Source organism: Pantherophis guttatus, chromosome 1 (genome assembly GCF_059756535.1).
Source record: "Pantherophis guttatus breed Tessera chromosome 1, ASM5975653v1, whole genome shotgun sequence".
NCBI lineage: Eukaryota > Metazoa > Chordata > Lepidosauria > Squamata > Colubridae > Pantherophis > Pantherophis guttatus.
In genome coordinates, this window is record NC_142063.1 from 119,571,435 (window position 1) to 119,598,952 (window position 27,518).

Genomic DNA, 27,518 nt, shown 5'->3' on the forward strand with positions numbered 1-27,518 from the left:
GTGAACTGAAAAAAATATGCTTGGTTCTTCAATGGTTGAAAGTAAGAGTAGCACGAGTCTCCCTTGGCTGCATTTGATGGTATTTGCAAGAATGGGCTGGAATAGTTATAGGCTCATTATGTTCTCAGTACAAAGTCAGTGGAAGTCCAACAGATCCAGAGCAACATAGAGCAATGTGAGCAGCTCTATTTCAGTATCATATTCTATAGAAAGCATTTAACTCCTAATGCTAGCAGACAGATTCCATTTCCTCCAAGCAAAATTAAAACCAATCTATTTGCAGTCCATTGAGCTGTTCAGGCATCCAGTTAACCTAGAGCCTGTAAGTTGCTTGAAGCTGAATGGTAGATGGCCCTAGAAGAGCCATCCCTTCTGAAGAACCAAGTGCCTTCTCAGTATATTACTAAGTGGCTATTGAGGCATAGACTCAATCTGGAGAGGAGAAGGGAGAAGTCATTCAATCTGAACTCCCAATTTCTTTTTAAGAGATATGCAATGAGATTATTTGGTTTAGTCTTTATTTTTTTTACAAAAAGGACTACCTCACTGAGGCAGAAATATTGATGGTACCATCCCCCTAGTTACTGTGTGCTGGGCGAACAGCCCACGCAACTACATTCAATGTTTTCTCAGTGTTTGTTCAGAATCAAGATTTAAGCATCTCTACATTCTGAATGGCTTTAACTGGATCTGCTTTGTGTATCATGAAATGACCTTGAAGTTGTGCAGCACTGATTTTAGCAGAGACAGAAAAGGCTCGTTTAGCAAATTGCTCAGCTACAGCAGAAGGCTGGTCCGGATAGAATCTCTGGAACATCTGTTTGAACTGCCACTCTGAACAATGCCCAATGTACTGTTTGAGGTCTACTCGTCCTGGGCGAATCAGGGCTGGATCCAGCCTGCAAGAAGTGAAAAAGTAACAAAAGGAGCTCAGTAAAAAAAGTTTAACCTTGCAAATATAGCTTCCCTCTTTACACGCAAGCCCAAAATGCTATTATTTCTAAAATTCCAAAAAGGAACAAGGCTAAAACACCTCTTAAAATAAAATCTGTTTTATTTTATCTGTAATGTATATTTGGCCACCAGATTCAGAAAAAAATATAAATTTGGTGGCCAATAAATATATAGGATTAGGATTTTTTTTTATTTTTTGTGATTGGACACACAAGGAATTTGTCTTGGTGCATATGCTCTCAGTGTATATAAAAGAAAAGATACGTTCATCAAGAATCATAAGGTACAACACTTAATGATAGTCATAGGGTACAAATAAGCGATCAGGAAACAATATCAATATAAATTGTGAGAATACAAGCAACAAAATTAATACCAATAGAGGTATTTAATTACCTATTTTAATTAAATATTTTAGTTTTTCCTCAGCTATACTACATCAAGCCAGACTAAAGGGTCCTGCACAGAATAAGAAAGAACTATCTCTAAGATGTGTAGAGCAAAGTAGCATTTTAAATAATTGTGCCCAACTCCACTTCACACAGAATAACTATGCAATACTTCAGTTCTGATTCGTTAAAGCAGCTGCATCTATTTTCATAGCTATTGCACATTCTTAGAATCAATCATAGTTTAATGAGTCACTGACAAATGTTATACTTGCACTCCCATATACTACTATGAACCTCCTTTACAGGAGCCTACCACATAGACATATTTCTTCTTCCTCCTCCTCTTCCTCCTCTATCACCTACCTTGAAATTACCTACTTCCTTGCTACAGTCCTAGCAGCCAATATGGAGCCAGGAAAGGTAACGAGCGAAAACCACATGTATATTTTGCAGGTTCAATGTTGCAAATGTTTCAGATAATGACCAAGGCCATTAATGACAATGCCGCTGCCAACACATTTCTCAGATCACAGCACCAATGCACAAACATAATCCCACTTTTGACTGAATTCAATGTCAACTGACTTAACCTTATCTAACAATTCAGCCTTGACGCTCCATAACACTTGACTTATGGATCCTTTCTCAGCAGGCTGTATGGCTAGCACTAAGGCTGAAAGTTATACAGGTGAGGCTTCTAGGATACTTCAGTCAAGAGCCATGCTTTTGCTTCTTTTCAGCTTGTTCCTAGTTCTCATGGATGGGATGAGAAGTATGACATTTATTCTTTGTAAAAGGGTTGCATTTCTACTTCCTCCTTCCCCCTACAAAGGCAGAAGGTGCATTTTTGTTCCTCACAAGGAATAGGATTCAACTTGTCCCAAATATTCTTGAGCCATCAAAGCATTGTTCCCCAACCTTTCCGGCAAGGCGAGGCGAGAGAAAGGAAGAGGGGATGGTTTTGCATGTGCACACTGCTTTCAAAAATGCAGCTTTGCACATATGTACTAGTCCACCGCTTCCATGGCTGAGATCCAAACTGACTGTGGTCCAACTCCAGGCCACGGATCAGGGTTGAGGACCCTGCATCAAAGTATCCCAGAAGATAAATAGATTCTTTTGTGCACACTTGCTATTATCCAATATTCTTTTTTTGTCCAAGCTTTGTTCTACCAAAGAAACTAATACAATGGCTGGGTTCCTTTCGGCAAAAAAACCCCCTGAATAATTACTATTCCCATTGATAGTAAAGCCTACTGTGCAAACCAAGAGATACAGACACAGTATATAGTATCTATACAGTATATCTGTATAGTGTATGTGGAAACCATGGGAGAGCTGAGCCTTTTGAAATGAGGGGCTAGACAACCTCTGGATTCTACAAGCTAGTTTCCGTCCAACTCCTGGATTATGTAGCTAACTGATTTATGGATTGGAATAACTATTTGCCACTCTTTTCTTTGACTTCTTTCTCCTGCTTTCTCCTCCAAAACAATGCCTTACTCTATGTTCTATTATCAATCAGTACTTGCTTTAGGAAAATTTATACCTTTTCTGTCTTTTAAACAAGAGGGGCACCATAAGCTTTTCTTAACGATATGCTTGGATATTGTATAACGGTGTCAAACGTGCAGGCCATGCCCACCCCAGCTCCGCAAAGGGGTGGGTGGGGGGAAATCATGATATGTCACATGACGGCAATGTGATGCAGCGAGTCTGACAACCGTGTTGTATAAGATACAGTAGCATTAGTTGACTTATATTATCAAACCATTAAGAGTTTCCACTGCCTGTGGATTAGCGTTTCAGCGTGCAGCTGATACAGGGCATTACTAGGAACAATGCTATGACTGAAAATTGATATAGAAATTGGAAGAAACTCTGGGAAGAGCAGCTGTTTTTTTCCTATTCTGTGATTTTGATTTAGCAGCTAGAGCAAAAACTGCTAACTAGTTATGTCACCAATATCAGCAACTGTTTTTAGTATGAGTGTTCAGTGTGAGTGTTCTCCTAAGTCAAAAGGTTGGCTAAGTTAATAACTCCCGCCAATCCCACTTTTGTGCATCAGTTCTAACCTGTCCACATAATTGGTAGTCATAAATACTAGTCTGGCTTCAGCAGACGCTACGCCATCCAGCGCATTGAGAAGGCCACTGAAGGTTAAACGTCCCATGCCTTGATAGGCAACAGGATCTGAAGAGAAAAAAACCACAGAATATTATTCAGAAATATGGAACAAAGAGAATTAACAATATGAGTAAAGATTAATAGTAAACATTACTATATTCTGCCTAGGTATAGGAGCAGATTTACCCAACCAATTGGTTTTACAACTCCCATAATTCCTATTCGCACCACTCACTACCACAGGGAAAAAAACACTTTTTTTCCTATCAAGGGCTGCATTCATTCAAAGGTAACTGGTTTAAGAATTTGCAGGTTACCAGCAGATAGAGTCGAAGGGTTACAAATATGACACTAACTAAGGCTGGCAAACTATTCCCTTTCTTCTCTCCCTTTTGCTATGTGGAAGGAGAGAGAGAAATATTACTGTTAAATTCTGAACTGATTGCTTATCAGAGCAATTGTTAATCTGGGGTAGGCAAAAGTGGATGACTTGCAGCCCAATTCGTGATTTTGTAGTACATGGGTTATCTTTTCAATCATGGCTGCAGAAAACTGATGGGTGTCATTTTCCAACCATGTTAGAAGTTGGAAACCATGTATTTCATTGGAACACATACAAAATTAGCATGTATTAAACTAGACAAGTCACTACCGTGTTTTCCCGAAAATAAGACCCTGTCTTATATTTTTTTGAACCCTGAAATAAATGCTTGGCCTTATTGCCATGCGTTCAAAAGCCCGATTGGGCTTATTATCAGGGGATGTCTTATTTTGGGGAAAACAAGGTATTAAAAGGCAAAAAAAAAAAATCCACCACTATCCCACACTTACATACATATGTGGTGGTATTCTAGCCACTTTGGAGACTTCACCCCTGGAAAAATGCTAAATGCAGCCCTTGGGCATGAGAGGGTGGCTTACTCCATGAACTAAAGGAAAACTGCTCCAAAGAGGTATTTCATATGACTCTCCAAGGTGCAATTATTCTGTGACATGTCCAAAGTTAGGCTCCAGCTGGAATGAAAGAATAAGATAATTTGGAATAGGAAGCAAGAAGGAGCATGTGCCCCTCACTCACTTTCAGTAGCAAGATCCCTACTGACAAAGGCCGCATCTATGTCTTCCAAGAGAATGATGCTCTGTTGTGGAGCTACACTCAGCAAATGATTGAGGCGATCATCTGAGAGACTTCGATCACTCAGGCTCAGAAGACAGATGCTGTACTGCAATTCTCCAGCCAGGGCTGTGCTGTAATAGGTAGGGATTTCATTACAGAACGTAAACACACAAGAAAAAAAGGGGTTGAAAACAGGGGAGTAAATCTGAGCTCCTGCAAGTTCCTCTCATAATTAAGGCACCTTTGTTTGCTCCAGATCTATGTAGATCTGAGTTTACACCCACGGAAGCACCATGGTAAATTTCTAAATTAGCTCAAACCACTATTGAATAAAAAGGTTCAGAGTAAGAAGATATTACCTAGAATAGCACAATCAACTCTTTTAAGAAAATCTATTGTGATAAAAGTTTTGTTTAGAATCAGATTCTCTTGAGAATTAGATCCCTTTTTCCCTGCAACATCACAGCTCCATTACTTCTTATTTTCTTGACATATATGTACTATATTCTCTCTAGGATGGCTTTTATCATCGCTTCCAAGAAGAGATACTCTACAGATGAATCCACTTGGAGCAGTTAAAAACAGCAAATTCTAACTGTGCAATAGATTTAACCAAACACACTTTTGATCCATTTAATGTAGCTTGATATAACTCCGCTTGCAGGGAGAGAGGCAATAGGTATCTAAATTGCATGAAAAATTCTGCAAATATCGCAAATCGTGAGGAAAGGAGACACTAGGTTAAGAAGCCCTTATCACTTTGCTCCCTGCTGAAAAACTATTTCTAAATTTACAAAAGTACATTTATCACATCACTTTTATGCCCTGCATTTGTAAAACTTACTTCCTAATACAATACAGCTGATTGCCATTAATTTGGCCTTTAAAAAGATCCTAAAACACACTTCTGTTCTAATTGGTCTACTGATGATTATTAATTTAAAAACATTTAACCCTTTTGCCCAAATGACAATTTAATTCCATTCAAATACCCTTTGAGATAACTTAGAATCAAATCAAACCTCTTCCAATTACACATTGGCATACAATGTTCTCAAGCACTGCTATATAAGGATAGGGAGAAGGGAGACATTTTGAGAACAGATTCATTATCAAGACTACAGAGAGCCCACACTTACATGAAACTGCTCTTGCCACAACCTGGGGGCCCATACAGTAGGTATCCTCTTCGATAAGGTATTCCTGTGGAGAAAAGAACTAATTAGAAGACACCATTCAATTATCCAACTTCCTACTTTATGAGTACATGAGTACAGTACTTTATGAGTACTAAAAGTACATGAAAATTCTTCTGCCACTTCTAAACAAGGAATCAGTTTTCTAATGATTATCAGCTCCAGATGTTGTGAAAAAATTGCACAAGAGTACTGCACTGTATTTGGGTGAAGCCCATTTTCTTATTTTCTCTTAGTCTTTTAAGATTTTTCCACCTCGATGAAATTATATGTAACTTTATTAAAAGACTACTCTACAGGTTGTCCTCAACTTATAACCATAATGGACCCTGCCAATAACAATCACAAATTGTGATGGTTATTAAATGAGACTCCCACATGGTGTGGTCTAGTGATTGTGCAGATCATAAAGCTGAGCATAGGGTTCTTCAGGGGTGGGAGAGTCCCTGGAAGGCCTAACATAGGCCCAGGCCTGAATTTCAGCACCTCCCCAGCTTCCATTCTTCTGAGGTCAGTAAAATGAGGACCCAAATTATTGGGGGCAATATGATGACTCTGTAAAACCACTTAGAGATGGTTGTAAAGCACGGTGAAGTGATATATAAGTCTAAATGCTATTGCTATTACATATAGTCTGTCCCTCAAGCACATGTTCCGTTTGCTAGTTCTTAAGAGTTCCTGCAGGCCTTAGGCCTGCTTTCTTGCCCCACTGATTCCCAGAGCTCAGATTGGGAAAGGAGAGCAGGCTGCTCTACCTTCAGCATCCCGGCAGATTACATGGCTCCCATTGAAAATAATTTTGCAAGAATTTATTCTTCAATGTGAGTTTGACTTAAAAGACTGTGCTTCAACAAATGTCCTAAACATTTTGGAATACTTGGGAGCAGCATAATGAGAAGCAAGCTGCACTGATTTTCTTAGACAGATGCACATAAGGCCTTTGGAAATTTGAACTGGGCCTTCCTGGTTAAAGTTTTGGAAGATATGAATTTTGGAGAGAATTCTATTACTGTAAATGCATAAGATTGATTTACATTTCACAGGAAGCAAAAATAATGGTGAATGAATTGCGAACTAACAAAACCTTGTGAGATACAAAAAGGGACAAGTCTGGGATTCCTGTTGTCTCCTCTCCTTTAGTTCTTAAAACACTGAATACAGATATAAGACAAGATGAGAGAATATGCTCACTGTCTGCTTGGTATCAAATACATCCTGATATAAAGGAGAATCAGTGCATGATGTCATCTAACTGCCAGCCTCTGAAATGCACTCACCTCGATCAATGTACCACTTGGGGTTATCAATGAACTCTTTCACATCTTGTACAATCCTCTCTGATATTCCTTTGTCAAACACCACAGAGGTGAGTGGGCGTTGTCGTCGTGGGAAACCAAATGGCCGCCATTCAGCAGCCATTGCTGTATACATTACTGTTTTGCCTTCTTGCTGTCTCAGAGCCAAATCCTTGGCTGAAGAGAAAGTAAAATGTTGATTATACAAAATATTTGGATACAAATTGGAAGGAAGAAAGGACAAAGCAGAAGAAAAATCGCCATCCCTAGAAACAACAAAGGAATCAAAATACCATGTAGAAGAGATTATCTGTTTAGACACAATGTCCAAATCTGGTTGGTTTAGAACTTTGAGCAATATTCCATTCAGGGGTACTAGGGGTTGGGGTGCTAACATACCTTCTTGCAGGATGTTGAAAAAAATATCTCTTTTATTGCCAACTGCTGTAAACGTGACAGACTCCCAAGGAGTGCCTGTGTGGAGATCAATCATCTGATTCTCCCGGTTCCGTTCTATACGGATCCACTTCTTTTGATACCTGAAAGCAGAGCAAGGAGCACCTGAGCAGGAAAACCTTTTCTGGACTTCCACCTCCAGAAACAGCCTTTTCCATGTCTGTTGATCTGTAATCAAACAAGAGTTAACCTAGGATTTATATATGTTCAATTATAGTCAACCAAAAAATGCAATGGCAGAGATAACAACACAAGGAAATCTCTTTTGTGACTACCTACTCTCCCAACCTACAAACTTAAACATTTCTCCTTATACAGAAATATTTGGGTTTTACTCTTTTTTTTTTTTTGGCCTGAATTTCCATTTTTGCTGTTTACCCATGCCATATAGCTCATGTTCCTCAGGATTTTCTCCTGCCTTCTGAAAAAGGAAAAAAGAAAAGAGAAATTTGTTCTGTGCGTTTTCTTCTGCTCATGTAGCAATATAGTTTACAGCACTGCAATTATAGAGTAAGGAAAAGTTACCCATCCAATCAGTTCTGCTTATTTAAAATCTTTCATTGAGAAATAAAACTATATGTATATAATGCAAACCACAAAATTATGAAAAAAGAGATTTAGCTATTAAAATAACCAAACAGCATTTCAAAACAATATCTCAAGTTATCTAACTTTATTCTATATCATCACACTCTGAGTTGGAGGAGTAAAGACAGATCTAATTGTATGCTTGTTTGCTGGAAATCAAATAAGCTTAGAAAAAATGCAGTGCTTAGCTGATACTGGTTAATCTTAAAAGATAAACAAAGTTGAACCTAGTTAATAGTTAAATCAATTCCTATTGATAAATCAGAAAATAAAAATAGAAATGAAATACTGGAACTGATTAATGGAAATAAAATAATTAAAAACACTGTGAATTTATTGGATTTATATACCGCCCTACTCCCAAAGGACTGTGGAATAAGGCATGATTGCTAAAAAAAACCCTGCACAGATGCGCTCACAAAATCATAAGGATTTAAGCTCAGCTCAAGGGAGATTTTATCTTACCTTTAAATCCTAGAGTTCAATGGGATTTATTCTTAAATATGGAGGCATGACAGTATAGAATAACAGCATGATGTTTCAAAAATAAGACAGTTGCTGAAACAAACATTTAGCCACACTGTTGCAAATCACTGGCATAATAACTATCCTTTTGAGATTCAGCAGAATACAGAATTTGCTCTGAGTGCACAGTTTTAAATATCCATTCTATACTCCTGCACATGCATTTTGCTGTTTTCTTGATCTTTGCCTATTTTGCAATTTTAGAAATTGAAGTTGAGGATGTAGACATTTAAATTTACTTTCTTCTGTTAGTTGTGCACTGCAAACTCCTGCTTATTGCCATAGAAGCATTTGGGAGTTATTGCAAAATATATCATTCATGTTCATAATCTTCCCACTACTTCCAGCCTGGAGATATTTCACGGTTCTCCCTTACCAAATGAAATGATTCCCAGGGCTGGGAATAAAGTCAAATTTTGTACTGACACGGCCACTCTCATGTTGCAGGTAAGAAGTCTCCACGCTCAGGTGCTGGGTGTGCTTAGCATGGTGAGATATCCAGTTCAACAGCCACTGGTAGCTCTTGTCCCTGCCTGGTACTTCCAGGGTGATCATATAATGCCGTTTGAAAACCAGCATGCCAACCTGGGCCCCCTTACGAGCCAGGGCCAAGGCTGTGCCCACACCAACTAAACCAAAGCCTGCCCCAAAATATGGATTGTCCTTTAGGGCCAAGATAAAGTCAGAAAAAGGCATTGTGTGCGGGAAGAGCAAACAATGCCAAAGTTAAATAATCACGCGGTGCGGCATTTCTTTTAAAGCCTGAAAAATAAAGGAGAAAGCAGTTAAAACTCATGAACAAAAAAACTCAAAGGCATAAACAGCTTGCATCAAATACACCAGATTTTTTTTTTTTTTTTTTGCAATGTCTAGATGGCAGACGGCTCTCCAGCTGGTATTACACGCGATTCATTTTAGCCTACTGCAGTTGCTTAGCAAACTGAACTCAGAAATCCAAAAGAACTCTACTCGCCTATGCAAAAAGAAAACTGTACTGATTCCCATAACTGCCCTTCACTTCTTAAAATAAATTGGGGAGAATCTCTTTGGATTTTTAGCTTAAAAAGTGGTCTGTCCGTCTTTCTTCCTCCCCCCCCCCCGTCCCCTCCCCTCTCGATCGACTGGAGAAAGATGCAGCTTCACGCAGCTCAAAGGAACGAGAAATCTGTCCCACCTCTTACTGCAAACCGGAGCTTGAGAAAACCTCACTTCCCACGTTCCCGCGTACAGTATACTGATGCAGACACATTATCTCTGCCACTTGCCCTTCCTTGAGCGACCTTCCCACACTCCCACCCCTCTTCCAATTAGCGCCGCCCTCTCACTTCTGTGGTTCCACCTGATCGGAAGAGGTTACCCTTCACCCTCTTGTCCCAAAGCTGCTTTTCTTTCTTTCTTTCTTTCTTTCTTTCTTTCCCAGAGGTAACTGGACTTTCTGGATTTTCTTTGAAGACGTTTCGCTTCTCCTCCGAGAAGCTTCTTGGCTGAGAAGCGAAACGTCTTCGAAGAAAAAAAAAAACCACAACGTCCAGTCCAGTTGCCTTTTGGAAAGAAAAAGGAAAAAAAAAAAGCACCTTTGGGACAACCATGACGCTGAATGACCGAGAATCTCCACAGTCTTCTTCACCCTCTTGTTCCTACCGAGATAGCTCCGTGGGATGCAAGCATCAGTTTTATAGAGCCGTGTGTCTTTTAAGGCGCCTGGACCAACTCCCAGAATCCCCCATAATTCTGGGACTTGAAGGTCACAGGTCTTAAAAAGGTTGTTTCAAAGGCTGAAACAAATACGGTTTAAAATAAAAACGGAAAGGGGCCATTTATTTCCTCCTCGACTTTGATAGGCACAGTGGAAGCGGGCGGTGGAAGCGGCGGGCGAGTGCACGAGCTCATTCCCACTCGCGCGAGCAGCGGGTGAGCACGTGCAACGCTCGCTTGCTGTTCGCGCGGAACCATCTCCTCTCCCTTCTCCAACCTTGGCAACTTTTAAGCCAGGTGGACTTCAGCTCCCAGAATTCCTCAGCCAACTTTACGGCAGTTTTGCTGGCTGGGGAATTCTGGGAGTTGAAGTCCGCCAGGCTTAAAAGTGGCCAAGGTTGGAGATCCCTGCACTAGAGTCAAAACACTTTACAATAAACGTGACTAGAAAGCAGAGATCCGTTACGATTAAAGACCAGGATGGGCGACTCTACATTTTCTTAGCTCTTATCTTCCATCTTCCGCTTCGGGACCCGAAGGCTGGCTACATTCTATGAAATTATCCTACACTCTATGGTTTCTGGGAAAGCGTTAGGTTCCCCAGGTTCCTATATCACAACCTTCGCCGCGGGGAATCCGAATATCGGGATTTTGATTTGACAGAAGACGATAAGCTCTGCCCCCTCCCCCACCGCGCCCGCTTTGCTTTTAAATTAAGGCACCTACCGCGCGGCAGTGATAAGGAAGACGCTCTGCGCACCTCGTCTGTGGCGACGTCTCCCATTCCCCGAACGCCGAACCCTGCGTCAAAGGTTAACCATAGAGTTGCTCGGGGAGAGCGCGGACGAGGCCACAACAAAGAGGGAGGGGGAGAGAGAGAGAGAGAGAGAGGCTAGAGAGGAAAACATGGATGCTTTCCTACCGGCGCGGGGAAAGACGGATCGTTGACACGGTGGCTGGACTGGGGATCCGGGCGTTGTAAATGGTGAGGAGGCTGAGGAGAGGCGAGAGGAAGCGCGAGTCGGGGCGGCGGAGTGGGAGGGGGGAACAGGTAGCCAGAAAGGCAAGAGGACGGGCTTCTAAGGACCAAATGGGCTCTTTTTTTCTTTTTTTTTTCCGGGGAAAGGGAATGACGGGGTGAGCCTCTGTGCTGCTCACGGGGATCCCTTATCCCGAAGGGGCTTTTGTACTGCAATGGGGGCTCTGCGGCGAGGGGTCTGGAGAGGAGCCAGGCCCAGGCTCCAGTTGAGATTCGTTGGTCCTATAGAATGGGGCTGTTTTGTCATTCGGATCCAAAAGATGCTGCCATTAAATGGGCGGTTGGCTCTTCTTTTCTCTTGCAAGGTCTTCAGAGACGGACGAGAATGGTTCACGCCTGGCGTACAGAATCCAGAAGGTTGCAGAAGAAGCCCACCCGAAGAAGAGGAAACTGGGTGTGTGAGTACATCTTTTTTTTTTTTTTTACCCTGCCTAATCAGACGGTTTTTAATCACAAATGCTTTTTTTTTTTTTTGTTATCATGACTATGATAACAATATATAAAATCTGTCTCAACAACTCAGGGCTGCTTGAAAGTATATTATTTATTTATTAATGAGATTTATATGCCGCCCTATCTCCAGCCGGACTCAGGGCGGCTCACAACAGTTAAGAAACATCTAATAAAAATTAAATCCAAATCTCATAATTTAACAGTTAAAAGTGCAATTAAGGCTAACAAGTTAAAATTAAATTAGAATTAAAACCCCATCAGTCCAGGCTGGCCAAACGAAACAGCCACGTTTTCAGGTCGCGGCGGAAAGAGCGGAGGTCGGGGGCCACCCGGAGCTCCAGGGGCAGTTGATTCCAAAGGGTAGGTGCGCTCACAGAAAATATACCGTGTTTCCCTGAAAATAAGATCCTGTCTTATATTTTTTTGAACCCCAAAATAAGCGCTTGGCCTTATTTTCGGGGAGGTCTTATTATTTTGGGGTGCGTGGAGCAAGATGGGGCTCCTCTTGCCGTCTTACCTGATTTCCAGCTCTGCGTTTAAATATTTTCGGGGAGGACTTATTTTCGGGGAAGGCTTATTTTAGTGCATGCGCTCAAAAGCCCGACTGGGCTTATTATCAGGGGATGTCTTATTTTCGGGGAAACAGGGTAGAAGAGATATCATATCATGAAGGAATCCTGTGTCCAAGAAATAAAAGTATAGGATAATGTGCAGTGAAATAATATAAAGCATAGGGAGTCCTCAATTTACAGCCATTTAGTGACCATTCAAAATTACAACGGCACTAAAAAAAGTGACTTATGACCACTGTTCATACTTACAACTGTTGCAGCATTCCCATGGTCACGTGATGAAAATTTGAGTGCTTGATAACTGGCATGTATTTATGACAGTTGAACTGTCCCGAGATCATGTGATCACCATTTGTAATCTTCCCATCTGGTTTCCAACAAACAGACAATGGGGGAAGCCAGATTCAACTAACCACATGATTCACTTAACAACTGCAGTGATTCCCTTAACAACTGTAGCAAAAAAAGTCTGTAAAGTGGGGCACAACTCGCTTAACAACAACAAAATTTTGAACTCCATTCTGATCATAAGTTGAGAAACACCTGTATATATAATGTTGACAGAACCTGGTGAAATAGACCAGTTCCAGACAAAGGAGTTTGACAAGTCTGTATACTTTTCTTGTATTCAGCATATATGCCAGTGATGATTAACCTTTTCCAGACCGAGTGCCCAAAGTGCATGCGCCCGAACCCCCAAAATGCAATGCACATGCGGTCCCGCGCATGCGCCCCACCCCCATGCAAATGCATGCACCCCTGCAGAGCCCCACCCCCACCACCCCACGCTCCTGTGCATGCGCGCACACACCCTCACCCCACACATGCCCCGCCGTTTTTCCTGATAGAATTATTTATTGTTTGCAAATATATGTGCCACTTTCATATCTTAGCCAGCAGTTACTTACATTCTTTTGGTCTGGAACCTGTTCTTTAAACAATCCTGTTTGTGACTAAATCATTCAGCTTTTCTATAACATCAAGTATAGTGTAGATTAATTTCTGAGTACGCAGATCAGAAATATTAAATACCTAGGCTGGCTCTTCTCTTGTATTTGTGCCTATGGAATTACTTAAGAGCAGTCTTCACTTAAATACATGTATGCATCCTAATGTGATTTTTATACTATAAAGTAGCCCTTCATCAATAATATAATTAGCTGAACTAAACAGATCAGGAATGGCTATGATTGAGTAATGAATGGGCCACTGAATGTTAGGTTTTAGAAACAAATAATTATGTAAGATATAATTCTAAGTAATTCAAGAAATGGTTTTATTAGAATTATGAGATAGATAAATAGATGCATGCACACATGTATATAAGAGGCATTTAAAAAGATAGTTATGAGCTATCTGCTAAAGTGAAAAAAGAGGAAGCAAAATTATGCATATTCTCTGGATTGAAATTGAAAATGTATATATAATAAATCTACCTTGGGGTGAGCTTCCTCAGCTCAGGCTAGTAGCTAGTTAGACTGTGTGTATTAGTATGCCAGTTGATAAATCAGACTTTACATAACATACATGATTTCTTTAATTATTGTTTGTGTGAAAAATCAGAATTGACTCAATTTACACAAAACGGTATGTCATGATGTACAAGCTGGAACAACAGGATTCTCACATAAAACACTAAGCTAGGATCAAGCAAACAATGTCATAACTTAATATCAATGTAAATCCCGTTATTGTATCTGATTCCATCAACAATCTGTAATAACATACTAGTGCATTCCAGCTTTAATTTGAAAATATTGGTAGAAGACATTTTAGCCCTTCCCTTTTCATCCTCACTTCATGAGATTAAAACAATGTCTCTTTTTTTCAAATCCCTTATAATCCTTGTTTGCCCTAATTTAAAATCCTATGTATTTAAAGTTAAACTAGTCGAGTGGAAATCCTTATGGGTATAAATTCAGGTTTCACTTATTTGAGAGTGTTAGTATGAAACTCATTGCGTTTGTATCTGTACAATTATAATATTTACTCTTTTATTTAGTTCTTCGGAAGATCAAAGTACTGAATTATTTCGCATCCTATATCAACTGCCCTACTGAATTTTCTTCTACACAGGTGTGGCTACTAGCAATACTGAGCAATTATAGCTGCTAACAATGTATTTCTTTATTACAGTTATTGATGTCCCACCTTTAAAGGCACTAATCCTTTCAAAGCATTTAAATCTATATATATATATAACTACACATAAAAATGCAGTAAATGTTGAAAAGCAAATAAACTTCTAGTATCTTTTCTACAGGGCAGATGGTGATAATAGTCCTAAAAGGGAAGGCAGAGTTTAGCTAAGGAAGCTTTGTCCTTTCCTTTGTAAATATCTTCTGCCACAGCTAACATAGCAAGTCCCCTCTGGGAAGGGGAAGAAGTTCTAATGTAGAACAGTTTTCTATGATGGTTGTCATCTGTTTTCCTCTGTTCCCCCCCCCCCCTTTTGTTAACATTGTGTATCAATCCATTCTGTACCCACTTTCCTTAGAAGCATTATATGTATCCTTATTCCCTTTAGAAGAAAAAATGGGGTTTTTGTGTCTCTTTAACAGGATCTATATCTGTATGTCATGGTGTAAGTCTGTTTGAGGAAAGACAATGAGCAGAGGAGCAGTAGCAACAGAATCCATTGGAGACAACAAAATGAGTGGACTTTGCCAGGAGCTGTTATTACCTGGCTCAGGAATGGCAGGAAACGAAGACAGCCATGGCATCTCAAGTGAAAATCTACCAGTGGGACAGAGTTTGCTCTTAACAGAGGCTTCTGTTGTAGGTACAGAAACGGGTGATGTTGAAATATTTGTAGAAGCCATGAGTAGCACCATGGCTCTCAGCAATCCAGGTAACCCTACAGGTATGTTGTGCTCTGATAGAATTATTTGTTTTACAGTTTCCATATCATAAAAGTATAATGGCCTGGGGAGGGGGGGAAGATCTTTCCCCAGATGTTCCTGTTTTCATGGGCTTTCACTTCTCTAGTCAATGCTTTTTTATTCTAAACAATGAATAGACAAGGATGTGTTACAACAGGTAGTAGAACGTTTGAATGCATGCTTTGATCTTTTTGCATTTAATGTGTGTATATGGATCAGATACCTTCATGAATATGCTGGGAGAGGTCATGTGTAGGCTTGGGTTGAATTGTGCTAGCTATGACACTTAAGTTGTTATCAACTGGAAATGTCATGAGAAGCTTGAACTTTTTTGGTGTCTGGAGTTTGCAGGATGTGAATGAGGCAAAATAAGATCAGATTAAATTCCTCCCAAGTTCTTGGCTACTCTCCAAGTGATATCATCCCCCCCCCCCCCGCCCCAAGAAATTAGAGTGTGCATTGGGGATCTCCCTGGACTCATGGCTACTACTTCAGCACAGGCCAAGTCTCCCCTCTCTTTGAAATTAAAAGGAGATGAATGAATCCATAGCCTCTTCTATAATGGCCCCCGTACTTTGGAACTTTGTACCTCCTGAGGTTCTTAAATTTGTCCCTGTCTCTCCCCCCACCCCCAATAAACCAGTGTGATTTCAGAAGATCTGTAAAGAAAGCTTTATTTCAATTCTCTTATTTTAATCCATTTTGGAAGAGATTATTACTGTTGTTTTGTAAACATTGCATTATATTATTATCTTGCTTTCGAAAACAATTTTGGGAACCTGTTGCAAGGGAAGCTTACCCCACAAATCAATTTGATGCCAATGCTGTGTATTAAAATAAACAGTAAATAGTGTTTTGATGTAGTTCATAGAGAAGATTATTTATGGTCACTGTTCCTGATGGACATTAGAAGAATTGAATATAATTTCTGCTAAGTTTATAACTACTGGTACTAGGGGTGAAAGGGAGAGGCATGTTTTTTAATATAAAATTTTAACTTTTTTCCCCCCCAGAGGTCTTAGTCAAAGTTGTGGAACTCTATTTTTGTGAACAGTGTGGACGAAGCTTCCCTGATCCCAGCCTCCTTTCCCAGCATCAGTGCGGTGAGCTTTTCGAATGACAATTTGTAAACTTCCTTCATCTCCAAGGCTTATCATTAAACCTCACTAAATAAAACTTATCTGTTTCAGGAGAACAATCAACTGTTGGTCAGGTGGAAGGGCAGAACTTTCTGGATGAAAGCAGACAAGACCCTCAATTCTGCACTGAACCTTTCCCGTGTCCTGTATGTCAAATGGAATTTGCACTGCCTACTGAGTTGAAAGAGCACTTTAAGGAACACCACAAACCCCAGGGTGCCCAAGCCTGTCCTGAGGAAGGCTGTCAATATAGTTCAGAGGATCGCAAAGAGCTCCGAGGACACGTTCGGCATGTTCACCAGGTATCACCAATAGCCTGTACATACCGTGGCTGCCCGGTTTTGTTCCGAAACCATGAGGACATGGAGCTTCATCGTAGGAACCACTTCCCATTCCATTGTGACCATTGTGACTTTATCAGTGCAAACATTAAGCAGTTTGGCCTACACAGGCAGATCCATCTTCATGAAGCTATACAGCAGGAGGACATAGAGATGGTTGCTGAAAACGAGGAAGGCAAATTCCCTTCTATAATGAAAAAGGGATTGACAGATAATCTGCTTCTAAACACAGGTAATCATATGCTCAGGACTTGACTAGGGTGGATGGAAATGAATACTGTAGACTCATGCACTTTATTCGGTACCCCAGAACTTTGGAATTATGACAGGTTTAATTTTGTTATATATATACTGCAGCTTTATTGAAATTAGTATCCATACTATGTCATTGTGTGGGTGGTACTCCAGCAAATTTATGTTAATCAAGAGAAATGTAATTTGAAAAGTAGTTGAAGTAGAGAGCAAGAGTAGGGATGATAGCTGAAACAAATAGGATTAAGAAGAGCAATTTCAGAGGAATACGGAAATTAAAAGCAGCAGCTTCTTTTTGAGAGCACTTTAATATTTCATCTTCATTTGTGCTAAATACAAGAGCCTGATTTCTATCTGATATGCATCCACCTTTAACCTTTTTTAGTTCCTGTTTCTGTAATTAGTTATTTTCACTTGCAGTAAGCAGTTACTTGCATATCCATGCCAAATTGAGAGTATGTAATAAATGCAAATTCAGGCTGTGCCTAAAAATACCTTTATGGACCACAGCACAGGAAGAATTTGTAGTAGAGAAGTAGCAGATAGGGAGAAATGCCTAACAAGTTTAGAATAGAATTCAATTCAATTCAATTCAATTCTTTATTGGCCAAGTGTGATTGGACACACAAGGAATTTGTCTTTGGTGCATATGCTCTCGGTGTATATAAAAGAAAAAAAATACATTAATCAAGAATCATAAGATACAACAGTGATAGTCGAAAGAAAGAGCCGAGGTGACGCAGTGGTTAGAGTGCAGTACTGCAGCTACTTCAGCTGACTGCTAGTTCAGCAGATCAGCAGATCAAATCTCACCGGCTCAAGGTTGACTCAGCCTTCCATCCTTCCGAGGTGGGTAAAATGAGGACCCAGATTGTTAAGGGGCAATATGCTATTTAGTATACTGTCTTTGGTGTAAGCCGCCCAGAGTCCTCGGAGAGTGGCGGCATAGAAATAATAATAATAATAATAATAATAATAATAATAATAATAATAATAATAGTAGTCATAGGATACTAAATAAGCCGGAGCACCGGATTAAAAAAGATGTGGATTTAACAAAGGGTTGAAGAGGTTTGAATAACATCTAATAGGGAGGTGGGATAATAAGATTGTAATCTGTTGAAAAGAGGATCAGAAATCATTTAAATAAATGTCATTTTTTTTTTCTGGAGTAAAATAGGATGCTGTGTAAAATAGCTATTCTCTAGTTGGTGTTGACAGATTTTCAGATTGCCTCTAAATTAGCGGTCCCCATCCTTTGTGGCTTGGTGGCCCGGCTGGGGGGGAGAGAGGGCAACCAGGCCACACGAGTGGTAGGCCGGTGTGCATGCATGCAGTTTGATTTGTGCAAGTGGCGGGCCAGCGCACACACATGTGCACCCATGTCAGCTCACTGCTTGTGCAAGTAAAGCTCCGCACATGCATTTGCGTTTTGCGTGCCTGCCCACCACTTATACGGCCCAGTTCCAAGTAGGCCACGGCCTGGTAATGGGCCACTCTAAATCACCCCTGTTCTTAATAATAACACGGAGTTCTGTAAGGAGAAACATGGAAAGTGATGCCTGTTCAAAAAGCTGATTGTTCCTGGTAGTGAGACAAAACACGTAACAGCTTCCCACTTTTCATTTTCCTGTAATGAACTGGGACTTGTCTTGTACAGGAAATATCACCGAGGAGTCCAAATATTTGTTCAAGACCCACATGTGTCCAGAATGCAAGCGTTGCTTCAAGAAGCGGACACACTTGGTAGAACACCTTCACCTCCACTTCCCAGACCCCAGGCTGCAGTGCCCAAATTGTCAGAAATTCTTCACTAGCAAGAGCAAACTGAAGATCCACATGATGCGTGAGACGGGAGAGAAAGCCCATCGCTGTCCATTGTGCCACTACAGCTCCGTTGAGAAGAATGCCCTCAACCGGCACATGGCCAGCATGCACGAGGGTATCTCCAATTTCTATTCAGATGTCTACTCTTGTCCTGTGTGCAAAGAGAAGTTTAAACTGAGCCAGACCCTCAAGGAACATCTGAAAACCCACAAGACTGAGCCCAAGCAACTGAGCTGCTTTCAGGCTGGCTGCAGTTACGGCACCGAAGATCGCAAGGACTTTCTGAGGCACGTCAAAGAGGTTCATGGCATTAAAGCAGTGGAGTGCAAGTATTATGCCTGCTCTCTGCTTTTCCCCTCAACAGAGATCATGGAGACACATCGTAAAACCCATTATGCCTTCCATTGCCAACAGTGTGATTTTATTTGTTCCAACAAGCATGTCTTCCGCAAGCATAAGAAGCAAGGCCACCCAGGAAACGAGGAGCTGCAGTGCGGCTTCTGCCCCTTTGCCACGTTCAACTCGGTGGAATTCCACGATCATGTTGGCAAGATGCATGCCAGTGAGAAGATACATAAATGCACAGAATGCGGCTTTGCCACCGCGCACAAGAGGGTCCTCATCCGCCATATGCTTCTCCATACAGGCAAGTTTTCTTCCCAATTTGATGATACTTGAATGTGTACAAATACATCCTTCCTCTCTGCCTTAGTTTTTCTCCAAAAGAGCTTTGCAGGTCAGACCTATAATCCAGAATTCAGCATTGCAGGTGTCGGTTATTGGCTTTTCATCATTTATATGGGTGGATAAGCTGAGACTTGGAGAATTTCTCGGGGCTTTTTTTCTCACAGGATCAAATACTGACATATACTTTTTTTTTTTTTTTTGTATATATCACTAATGCATTCATTTATTGAAACGGAGAGGAGAATAAATTACTTTAAATGCTTTTAGCTAATCAGGGCTAATCAGCCCTGAAAAAAATGGAAGGAAGCCTGAAAAAAATGTTGTTTAAGTGTTTGTTTGTTTATAAAATTTATTGGCATTAAATTACCATATTTCCTTCCCCCTAGTTTTCTGAAAATACTTAGCTTTTGCATCTGAGTTTTGGTCTCACTCACCAAACCTGGGCAGGGTCTGTACTATTCTATCCTCTGTGAGCAGTCCTAGATCTGTTTTCAAGGGGAAGGGAGGGGCAGAATACAACTCCATTTTAAATTTAATCTGCTGATCTCAAGGCCAGGGCCATCGACCCACAGCTTCCGGTTTGCTCTGTGACTTTAGGAGAGAAGCCTCACAAATGCCAACTCTGCGACTTCACTTGCCGAGATGTGAGCTACCTTTCCAAGCATATGCTGACCCACTCGGACGATAAGAACTACATGTGTACAGAATGTGGCTATGTGACAAAGTGGAAGCACTACTTGAATGTTCACATGCGGAAGCACACGGGAGATCTCAGGTAGTCAGCAGCCTTCTTCTCATTACGTAAGCTTATTTTTTAAGTAAATAAAGGCTAGAATTGACTGGACACCATATCTATATCATGAAATCATCTCTAGCTCTAAACTCCCACTATGGGTATGGTTTAAAGCTAGATACAACACAATTACAAAATATCAAATAATGCAGAATCAAAGACTGGACAAGGTTTCTGGTTAAGATACATTGAGCTATTACATGAATCTGATATTGGCTACAGTGTCTGGATGGCATCCTGAATATTTGAACCCATTAGTCTCTGGGGATACTTGACTGACAAGCTACTGATAAAAGTATTAGCATTATTTGAGGGAGAATGTTTTGGTTTTCTTGTTTGATTTATATTCTGTCTTTTCTGCAGGAACTATCTTGAATAACACAGATATATGGTGAAGTCTATTGCATTCCTGCATTACAATGTTAAAAAGAATGAATCCATTTCTTACGATTGGATGTGCAAGGGGGAAAAAATCTAATTCCAACCTGATGCTATTTAAAAATCTTGGAGAAAGCTGTCCTGAGTTTCGCTTTCAAGCTAAGGGCAGCTGTACATTTCTAATCACTGAACTGAACTTTGTGAAAGCCACAATGAGAGTTAGGAGTTTTAGGTTAGAGCAGCCCCTATTCAAGTCCCAGCTCCTCTGTGAAATGGTTGGGTAAACTTGATAAGTAATTTTCTTCTGTCTGTTTCCCAGTTTGCAAATAAAGAACTAAAACCATCAGCTTTAAGTTTTGTGAGTGGTAGTGATTGTAACTCTGCTATAAAGCAAAGTAGTTTTTGCTTAGTTAATCCTCACCTGTGGAAGGCTATGCTGGTTGGGAATTTGGAGAATTGTCCCAACATTTTTGGAGAACATCAGATTTGGGAAGATTGCCTATACTGCTGTTTTGTCTCAATCTCTGATTCACTCTTGTTCTTATACTAGGTACCAATGTAACCAGTGTCCCTATCGTTGTCATCGGGCTGATCAACTGAGCAGCCACAAGTTGCGCCATCAGGGCAAGTCTTTGATTTGTGAGATCTGTGGCTTTGCCTGCAAACGCAAATATGAGCTGCAGAAGCACATGAAGTCCAAACATTCCCAGGATTATCAGATACCCACTTTTCAGTGCCAGTATTGCAGCTACCAGACTAAATACAAGCAAGCCCTCCTGAACCATGAGAACTGCAAGCATACCAAACAGAGAGAATTCTGTTGTGCCCTGTGCACTTATCGTACTTTCAGCAACACTAGTCTCTTTTTCCATAAACGCAAGGTTCACGGCTACGTGCCTGGTGACAAAGGCTGGCAGGAGAACTATGCCAGCAGAGAGCTGGAGGTTTCCTCTACTGAAGTGCTGTTTAGCTATAACCTTGCCATGACTCTGCATTCAGAGTCAAGTCTCTCTCTGCCTGGAAAAGAACCATGTCAGGATAAACATAAACTCCCTGTTTTGGAGGCCCAGGAAGAAAACTGCCGTCAGAAGGCCCTCTATTCAGATGAAGGCAGCATTGAGACAGAAAGAGAAGAATCGGTGGGAGAACAAGATTGTAAGAACACAGAAGCAGTTTCTTCAAAAGATCTCCCTGGGAATGCATCTTCTGAGAGTCCAGAGAAATTTGACAGGTCTGATCAAGGTTGCATCCTGCACTTAGAGCCCTTGTGTAACTCAGAGCCAGCTCTGGAGCAGCTGGCCAAAGGGATGCCTGCAGCTTTGTCAGAAAATGAAAAAGATCTAAACACCCAGGAAGTAGAATCAACTTATCAAGCGTTGGGCTCCAAGAATTCGCTTCTTCTGGAGGAGAGCGAACCTACCCTTGAAGATATTCCTGAATTTGAAGAAGAAGCAGAGATCCATGACGGTTCAGATTTGGAGAAAAATAACAGCTTTGATACTGGTAGAAATAGAGAAAAAGTTGCTCTTCAGAATTTAAAGAACTGTGGCGGTGATAGCCAGAACGCTGAACTTTTGCAGATACCACTTAGTTCTGAGCAGAATTTAGGGTACAAAGAATCAGAGCCTTGGTCAGGGGCATTAAAACAAGATTCCCTCCAACTTGACAGTAGCCCTGAAACTTCCCTTGCTCCAGAAGATGCACTTTCTTCAGAAGAGGTTTCTCAGTCAGAATCAGTGCTTAAAGCTCTAAGGAGGCAGGACAAAGAGCAGGCAGAAACCTTGGTCCTTGAAGGCAGAGTGCAGATGTTGGTAGTCCAGTCCAAGAGTCAGATCTTCAAATGTGAGAAATGTTCCTACATCACCAGGAAGGAGAAGTCAATGTTGGTGCACTGCAAAGCTGATTGCCAAAGCAAGAAATGCCCTTTGGTGTGCCAGGAGTGTGGGGCCATCTTTAAGCAGCAGAGAGGACTGAATACTCATCTCCGTAAGAAATGTCCAATCCTAGTGAAAAAGAACAGTGGGAAATCAGCTTGCTTAGAGCAGCCTGCTGCTGTATTGCCCTGTAGAAGGACTCTGGAAAGAACAGCAATCAGAAAGAACAATACAGGAATCCTAGATGAGGCAGAGGTAAACAACCTGCCACAAGCTTCCTGGGAAGTAGAACACAGGCCAGTTAATGCTGAATCTATGCCTACTGTACTTCTTGATGCACCATCTTTGGCCATCAGCCCGCAGGACAAGTCATCTCATCACGACTCTGAATCTGTGGTAGAAGAACCATTGTCAGAGGCTGTGACAGATGCTGCCAGCTGTGTCTCAGAGAGATACTTCCTGCAACAAGGCAAGTTCCACTGTAAGTCCTGTTCCTTCCTCTGTTCAAGAGAATCCACCATCCGCTCTCACGTAGACGATAGCTGCCGTGGCTTGGAGCAGTCCTGGTGCCTCCTATGCTATAAGCCTTTTCGTTCTAAGAGGGCACTTAAGATCCACCAGTCGGAGGGACACGCTGAAGCTCGACTCCCTAGCCTGCTTAGGTCTAACAGCACCACCTCCCCAGAGGTTGTAGCTGAACAAAGAAGTGAACACACCAGCTGTGAGGAAACGCCCCAGCATACTGAGCTGGCAGGAGTAATACCTTCACCTCCAATAACCACCCATAAGAGGCGCCACTTCTCCTGCCCTACCTGCCCTTTCACCTGCCACCAGGAACGAGCTCTGAAGACTCACAAAAAACGTGGCTGCCTGAAACTGGGGGAGTTCCGCTGTACGCTCTGCCCTTTTACCTCCAAGGCTGCTGCAGCTCTACGACTCCACCGCAAGCTCCATCGGAAGTATCTCAAAGCACGGCCTCAGTTGACCTGCCGGCAGTGCGACTTCACCTGCAAGCAGGTGCGCTGCCTCCGCCAGCACGTCCGCATCAAGCACGAAGGCGTGAAGCCTCACAAGTGCCGTTACTGTGATTTCAGCACCACCCGGCGTTACCGCTTGGATGCACACCAGTCCTTGCACACCGGTGTGGGCCGCATTGCCTGTACCGCTTGTGGCCAAACGTTTGGCACCAATTCCAAACTGCGCATTCACCATTTGCGTGTCCACGAGAAGAAGCCCACCCACTTCTGCCCGTTTTGCGACTACAGTGGCTATATCCAGAACGACATCACTCGCCATGTCAGTAGCTGCCATCAAGGGGAGCTGAATTTTGCCTGCTCCCGCTGCGAAGCTCGCTTCAGCTCAGAAACAGCCCTGAAGCAACACACGCTGAGACAGCACGAAGAAAAGATCTCCTATTGCTGTCCTCGATGTGCCTTTGTCTGCCACAGTGAGGCCACCCTCAAGTGCCATATCCAGAAGCAGCACCCACATCTGGAATGTGCCACCTGTAAGGAGACTCTGACCACTCGGGAGGAGTTGGAAGAGCATAAGAAACTCCACTTCAATCACCGCTGTGACATCTGCAGTTTTGCAGCCAAGGAACGGCAGCAGCTAGTGAGCCACTATTTGGAGGCTCACGAACCCTCTGTAGGTGCTGAACCTCCATTCAAATGTATGTTCTGTGACTTTGGTTGTCACCATCAGCTGGTGTATGACCATCACATGAAAGGCCATGGTGGCACCCGCCTCTATAAATGCGCTGACTGTGAATACAGCACCAAGAACAAGCAGAAGATCACGTGGCACATCCGCATCCATACTGGGGAGAAACCTTACAAATGCCATCAATGCCAGTATGCCTGTGCCGACCCTTCACGCCTCAAGGTGAGAACCTCTGGGCAGCTTTGGTGAGTTTGATAGTGGAAGGTTGTTGTGGAAGATGCATAAACCATTTTCCAGGAAATGGAGACTGCATTGCCATGGGAAAGTTGAGATTCTATTAGTTGAATAGTTATCTCAGGGACCAGATTTTTTAGACATTGGAGCAGAAGAGAATAGATCTGGTAGTCTGCTCCATAACCCACACTTTAAGGAATGGCTTCTCATTAAGTTACATTGCTTAATTGACTTTTCTGCCTGTTGTTTCTTATCTTAAAATGTATTTGATAAAGAATTCATTCCTGCTCCTATAATTTGCAGTCAGCTCTGTGTTTGCATCGGTTTATCTTGTTCAGAACAGATGGACATTTTGTGAAAACCCTGGATGATGAGCACTGTGGATTGTATCTCTTTCCCTCAGACAAACACAAACTTGAGCCATCTTTATGATGTAATACTTGATTAACAGATTTGTTTTTCCAATAGAAGGATCTGTCTTTATTTTATTTTATTTTTTTTGTTATGTCATTTAATTTGAGACGGTCTTCTGTGGGGATTAACCTGCTTCTTGATATGGGAAAGTAATTGAATTCAAAATGAAGTTCAGACTTTTTATAGTGACAGACCATTTTGGAGAAAATGAGCAAACATTTCTCACTCTAAAAAGTTCTGATAGGGCTGTGTGCCACCTTAAAAATGATTTAGCAGTGTTTTGGCTCCTGTGTGAGCATAGTATTTGTTTGGTATTCATTAAGGCAGTATTATTTTATTCATGCTTGTAGGTAAGCCTGAAAAAAAAAGTGTACTTGCTCTAAAAAGTCCACCAAGTCTAAGAGAAGAAGCTTGAGAGAACAGTGTTCTCCTTCTGCAAAGTCTAAAGTGCCTATTCTAAATCATTGTTAAAGTTGCATAGCTTTATTGTTGAATACTAACTCTGTGTTTTTCATTATTCCATTTTTATACTCAAAGTTATATCTAGAAGTCTGTTGAGTTCTGCATAGTCCATTCAGTCCCTAAGGTTTCAATCAAGTTTATAATAATGGTGTTAACAGCTAACAGTTTATTGTCTCATGCAGGCCTGCTTTTCTTTTCTTTACTTAGTATCATATGCGTATCCATAAAGAGGAGCGAAAGTATCTTTGCCCGGAATGCGGTTACAAGTGCAAGTGGGTGAATCAGCTGAAGTACCACATGACAAAGCATACAGGTAGGTTTTCACACAAATGAAGTAGGCTTGCGTCCTGGGATCAGACAGTGCTGGCTTTGCGGATAAAAATTGCAAGGGGGGAGTTGTTTTAATTCCTCATTTAAGAATTATCATATTTCCAGTGGCTATTGTGCATGCTTGGAAGTTGGGCTCTTGGATACTTCATTTTCATATGATATTACCATCTAGTTCTATGCTGCAGCACTGGGTGATGATCTCTCAGCTTTCCCTTCCCCGGACAGGGGGCGGGGGGATGAGGTATTCTGCATAGTTTGTTGGAATTAAGATCTCTCGTAATGGAAATCCACCAAGTGAAAGTTCTGTTTTGATAATGTGAAAATATTTCTCAACTTCATTCCTGGTGGGTTGGGTTTGTTTGTTTGTTTTTTTGTCTGTGTCTTGTGTAGGGATCAAGCCATACCAGTGTGATGAGTGTAAGTACTGTACCAACCGTGCCGATGCTCTGCGTATTCACAAGGAGACACGACATCGTGAGGCCCGTTCTTTCATCTGCGAGCAATGTGGGAAGGCCTTCAAGACTCGGTTCCTCCTCAAGACACACCTAAAAAAGCATAGTGAAGAAAAGCCATACATCTGCAATGTGTGTTACCGTGGTTTCCGGTGGGCAGCAGGCCTGCGGCATCACTATCTCATTCACACCAACGAACACCCTTTCTTCTGCCGCTTCTGCAGTTACAAGGCAAAGCAGAAGTTCCAAGTGATAAAACATTTGCAGAAGCACCATCCCCAGCAAGAAGAAATAGAAGGGGATCTCAGCAAAGGGGTGGGCAAGGACCCGAGTATTCTCAGTGTCCATTTGCATGATGTTCAGCTTGAGATTTCCTCCTCCAAGCACCTAGAGGAAAATGCGGCTCAAATGTCTCCACATGGCTGAGGGACTTGTACATCAAAGACTACGTGGATGTAGTTTCCATGAGCCAGAAGTGGGTGGAAGTTCTTACCCAGCAGTGTGTGAGGTCTGGTATGAGATGCTTGATGTCTGCTAGGGCGATTACCAGCTATCTGTGCTCTCGTGTTGTTTATATTTATCTCTGTATATGAGATGTAAAATATGTGATTATATAAAAGCTATTTCCATTGATGGCATGTAATTCCTTGATTTACAGAGCAGAGCAAGAATGATGATGGTGATAACACTTCTGGTGGTTTCTGCATAAGGCCTTCAGCCATGGGACAGTTTGGTTTAAGTTCATATACTTTATAAAGCATACTTCTGGTAAATTGTTCAGACAGTTCCTCCAAAATGCGAATGACATGCATCCAAAGAACTCCAGATGGAACTTCATGTGCATAGAATATACTCCTTTACTAGCACACTGATGATGTTACCTAGTATAGGTAATGAAAAAACCAAGCTCAAAGAACACCAAGGATGACTTAAATCATAATTACACTAGCAACAGAGTAGGGATGGAAGACAGGTTTTGATATTCCCAAGTACTTGGAAACCTGCTAGTCTTAGAGTTTTGGAAATAATCCAGTGGCTTCAGCTCTTAAATAATGAGATAATTTGACGAGAGCTCCTAGAGCCGTGATGGCGAACCACATGTGCCACAGGTGGCAGCGCAGAGACATCTCTGCGGGCACGCGAGCCAGGTCAGCTCCACTGCGCATGCCCACACGCCTCCTGCCAGCCAGCTGATTTTCAGGTCTCTGCTGGGAGATGTGCGTGCATGTGCAGGGGGCAGGGGTTGCGCATGTATGTGTGGGGGGTTGCACACACATGGGTGGGGGGTGGGGGGGTGCATCGCCCCCACACCCCATTTTTGGTTCCAGGAGGCTTCAGGGAGGCTGGGTAGCTCAAAACGGGGGGTGGGGGTTGCAGCGCCC

At 41.8% G+C, this 27,518-nt stretch overlaps 2 protein-coding genes across 12 annotated transcripts; one reads left to right on the forward strand and one right to left on the reverse strand.

The window, feature by feature from the left end:
* Positions 1-501: 501 nt before the first annotated feature.
* BCS1L (BCS1 ubiquinol-cytochrome c reductase complex chaperone) lies at positions 502-11,151 on the reverse strand. 5 transcript variants are annotated; one of them, XM_034433711.2, is made up of 8 exons: positions 11,072-11,151; positions 9,027-9,412; positions 7,481-7,620; positions 7,064-7,258; positions 5,730-5,793; positions 4,552-4,721; positions 3,422-3,539; positions 502-899 (listed from the first exon to the last, which is right to left on the reverse strand). In XM_034433711.2, the coding sequence occupies exons 2-8, from the start codon at positions 9,344-9,346 to the stop codon at positions 647-649; spliced, it is 1,260 nt and encodes a 419-aa protein (XP_034289602.2). In that variant the 5' UTR covers positions 9,347-9,412; positions 11,072-11,151; the 3' UTR covers positions 502-646. The 5 variants fall into 5 exon arrangements, with proteins under 5 accessions (XP_034289602.2, XP_087737781.1, XP_087737780.1 ...); XM_087881655.1 differs by having other exon boundaries at positions 7,481-7,705; XM_087881654.1 differs by lacking the exon at positions 11,072-11,151 and adding an exon at positions 10,840-10,871.
* Positions 11,147-26,769, forward strand: ZNF142 (zinc finger protein 142). 7 transcript variants are annotated; one of them, XM_087881640.1, is made up of 11 exons: positions 11,165-11,330; positions 11,690-11,782; positions 14,412-14,485; positions 14,971-15,272; positions 16,305-16,394; positions 16,482-17,003; positions 18,684-19,496; positions 20,135-20,312; positions 21,259-24,466; positions 25,562-25,667; positions 26,075-26,769. In XM_087881640.1, exons 4-11 carry the CDS (start codon positions 15,017-15,019, stop codon positions 26,560-26,562), a joined length of 5,661 nt encoding a protein of 1,886 aa, XP_087737766.1. In that variant the 5' UTR covers positions 11,165-11,330; positions 11,690-11,782; positions 14,412-14,485; positions 14,971-15,016; the 3' UTR covers positions 26,563-26,769. The 7 variants fall into 7 exon arrangements, with proteins under 7 accessions (XP_034289601.2, XP_087737768.1, XP_087737766.1 ...); XM_087881641.1 differs by having other exon boundaries at positions 11,168-11,330; positions 11,690-11,778; XM_087881643.1 differs by having other exon boundaries at positions 11,170-11,330; positions 11,698-11,782.
* The last annotated feature ends 749 nt before the right edge of the window (positions 26,770-27,518 follow it).

What these genes read in the sequence shown, in the direction of transcription:
- BCS1L (XM_034433711.2), bottom strand. Translation starts at nt 9,346, where the DNA reads ATGCCTTTTTCTGACTTTATCTTGGCCCTAAAGGACAATCCATATTTT. An exon ending in TTTCAACATCCTGCAAGAAG is followed by an intron (nt 7,259 to 7,480) that starts GTATGTTAGCAC and finishes CTTTCTCTTCAG; the next exon opens with CCAAGGATTTGGCTCTGAGA. An exon ending in CAAGTGGTACATTGATCGAG is followed by an intron (nt 5,794 to 7,063) that starts GTGAGTGCATTT and finishes TTTTCTCCACAG; the next exon opens with GAATACCTTATCGAAGAGGA.
- ZNF142 (XM_034433710.3), top strand. Translation starts at nt 15,017, where the DNA reads ATGAGCAGAGGAGCAGTAGCAACAGAATCCATTGGAGACAACAAAATG. An exon ending in AAGCACACGGGAGATCTCAG is followed by an intron (nt 20,313 to 21,258) that starts GTAGTCAGCAGC and finishes TTCTTATACTAG; the next exon opens with GTACCAATGTAACCAGTGTC. An exon ending in CCACATGACAAAGCATACAG is followed by an intron (nt 25,668 to 26,074) that starts GTAGGTTTTCAC and finishes TGTCTTGTGTAG; the next exon opens with GGATCAAGCCATACCAGTGT.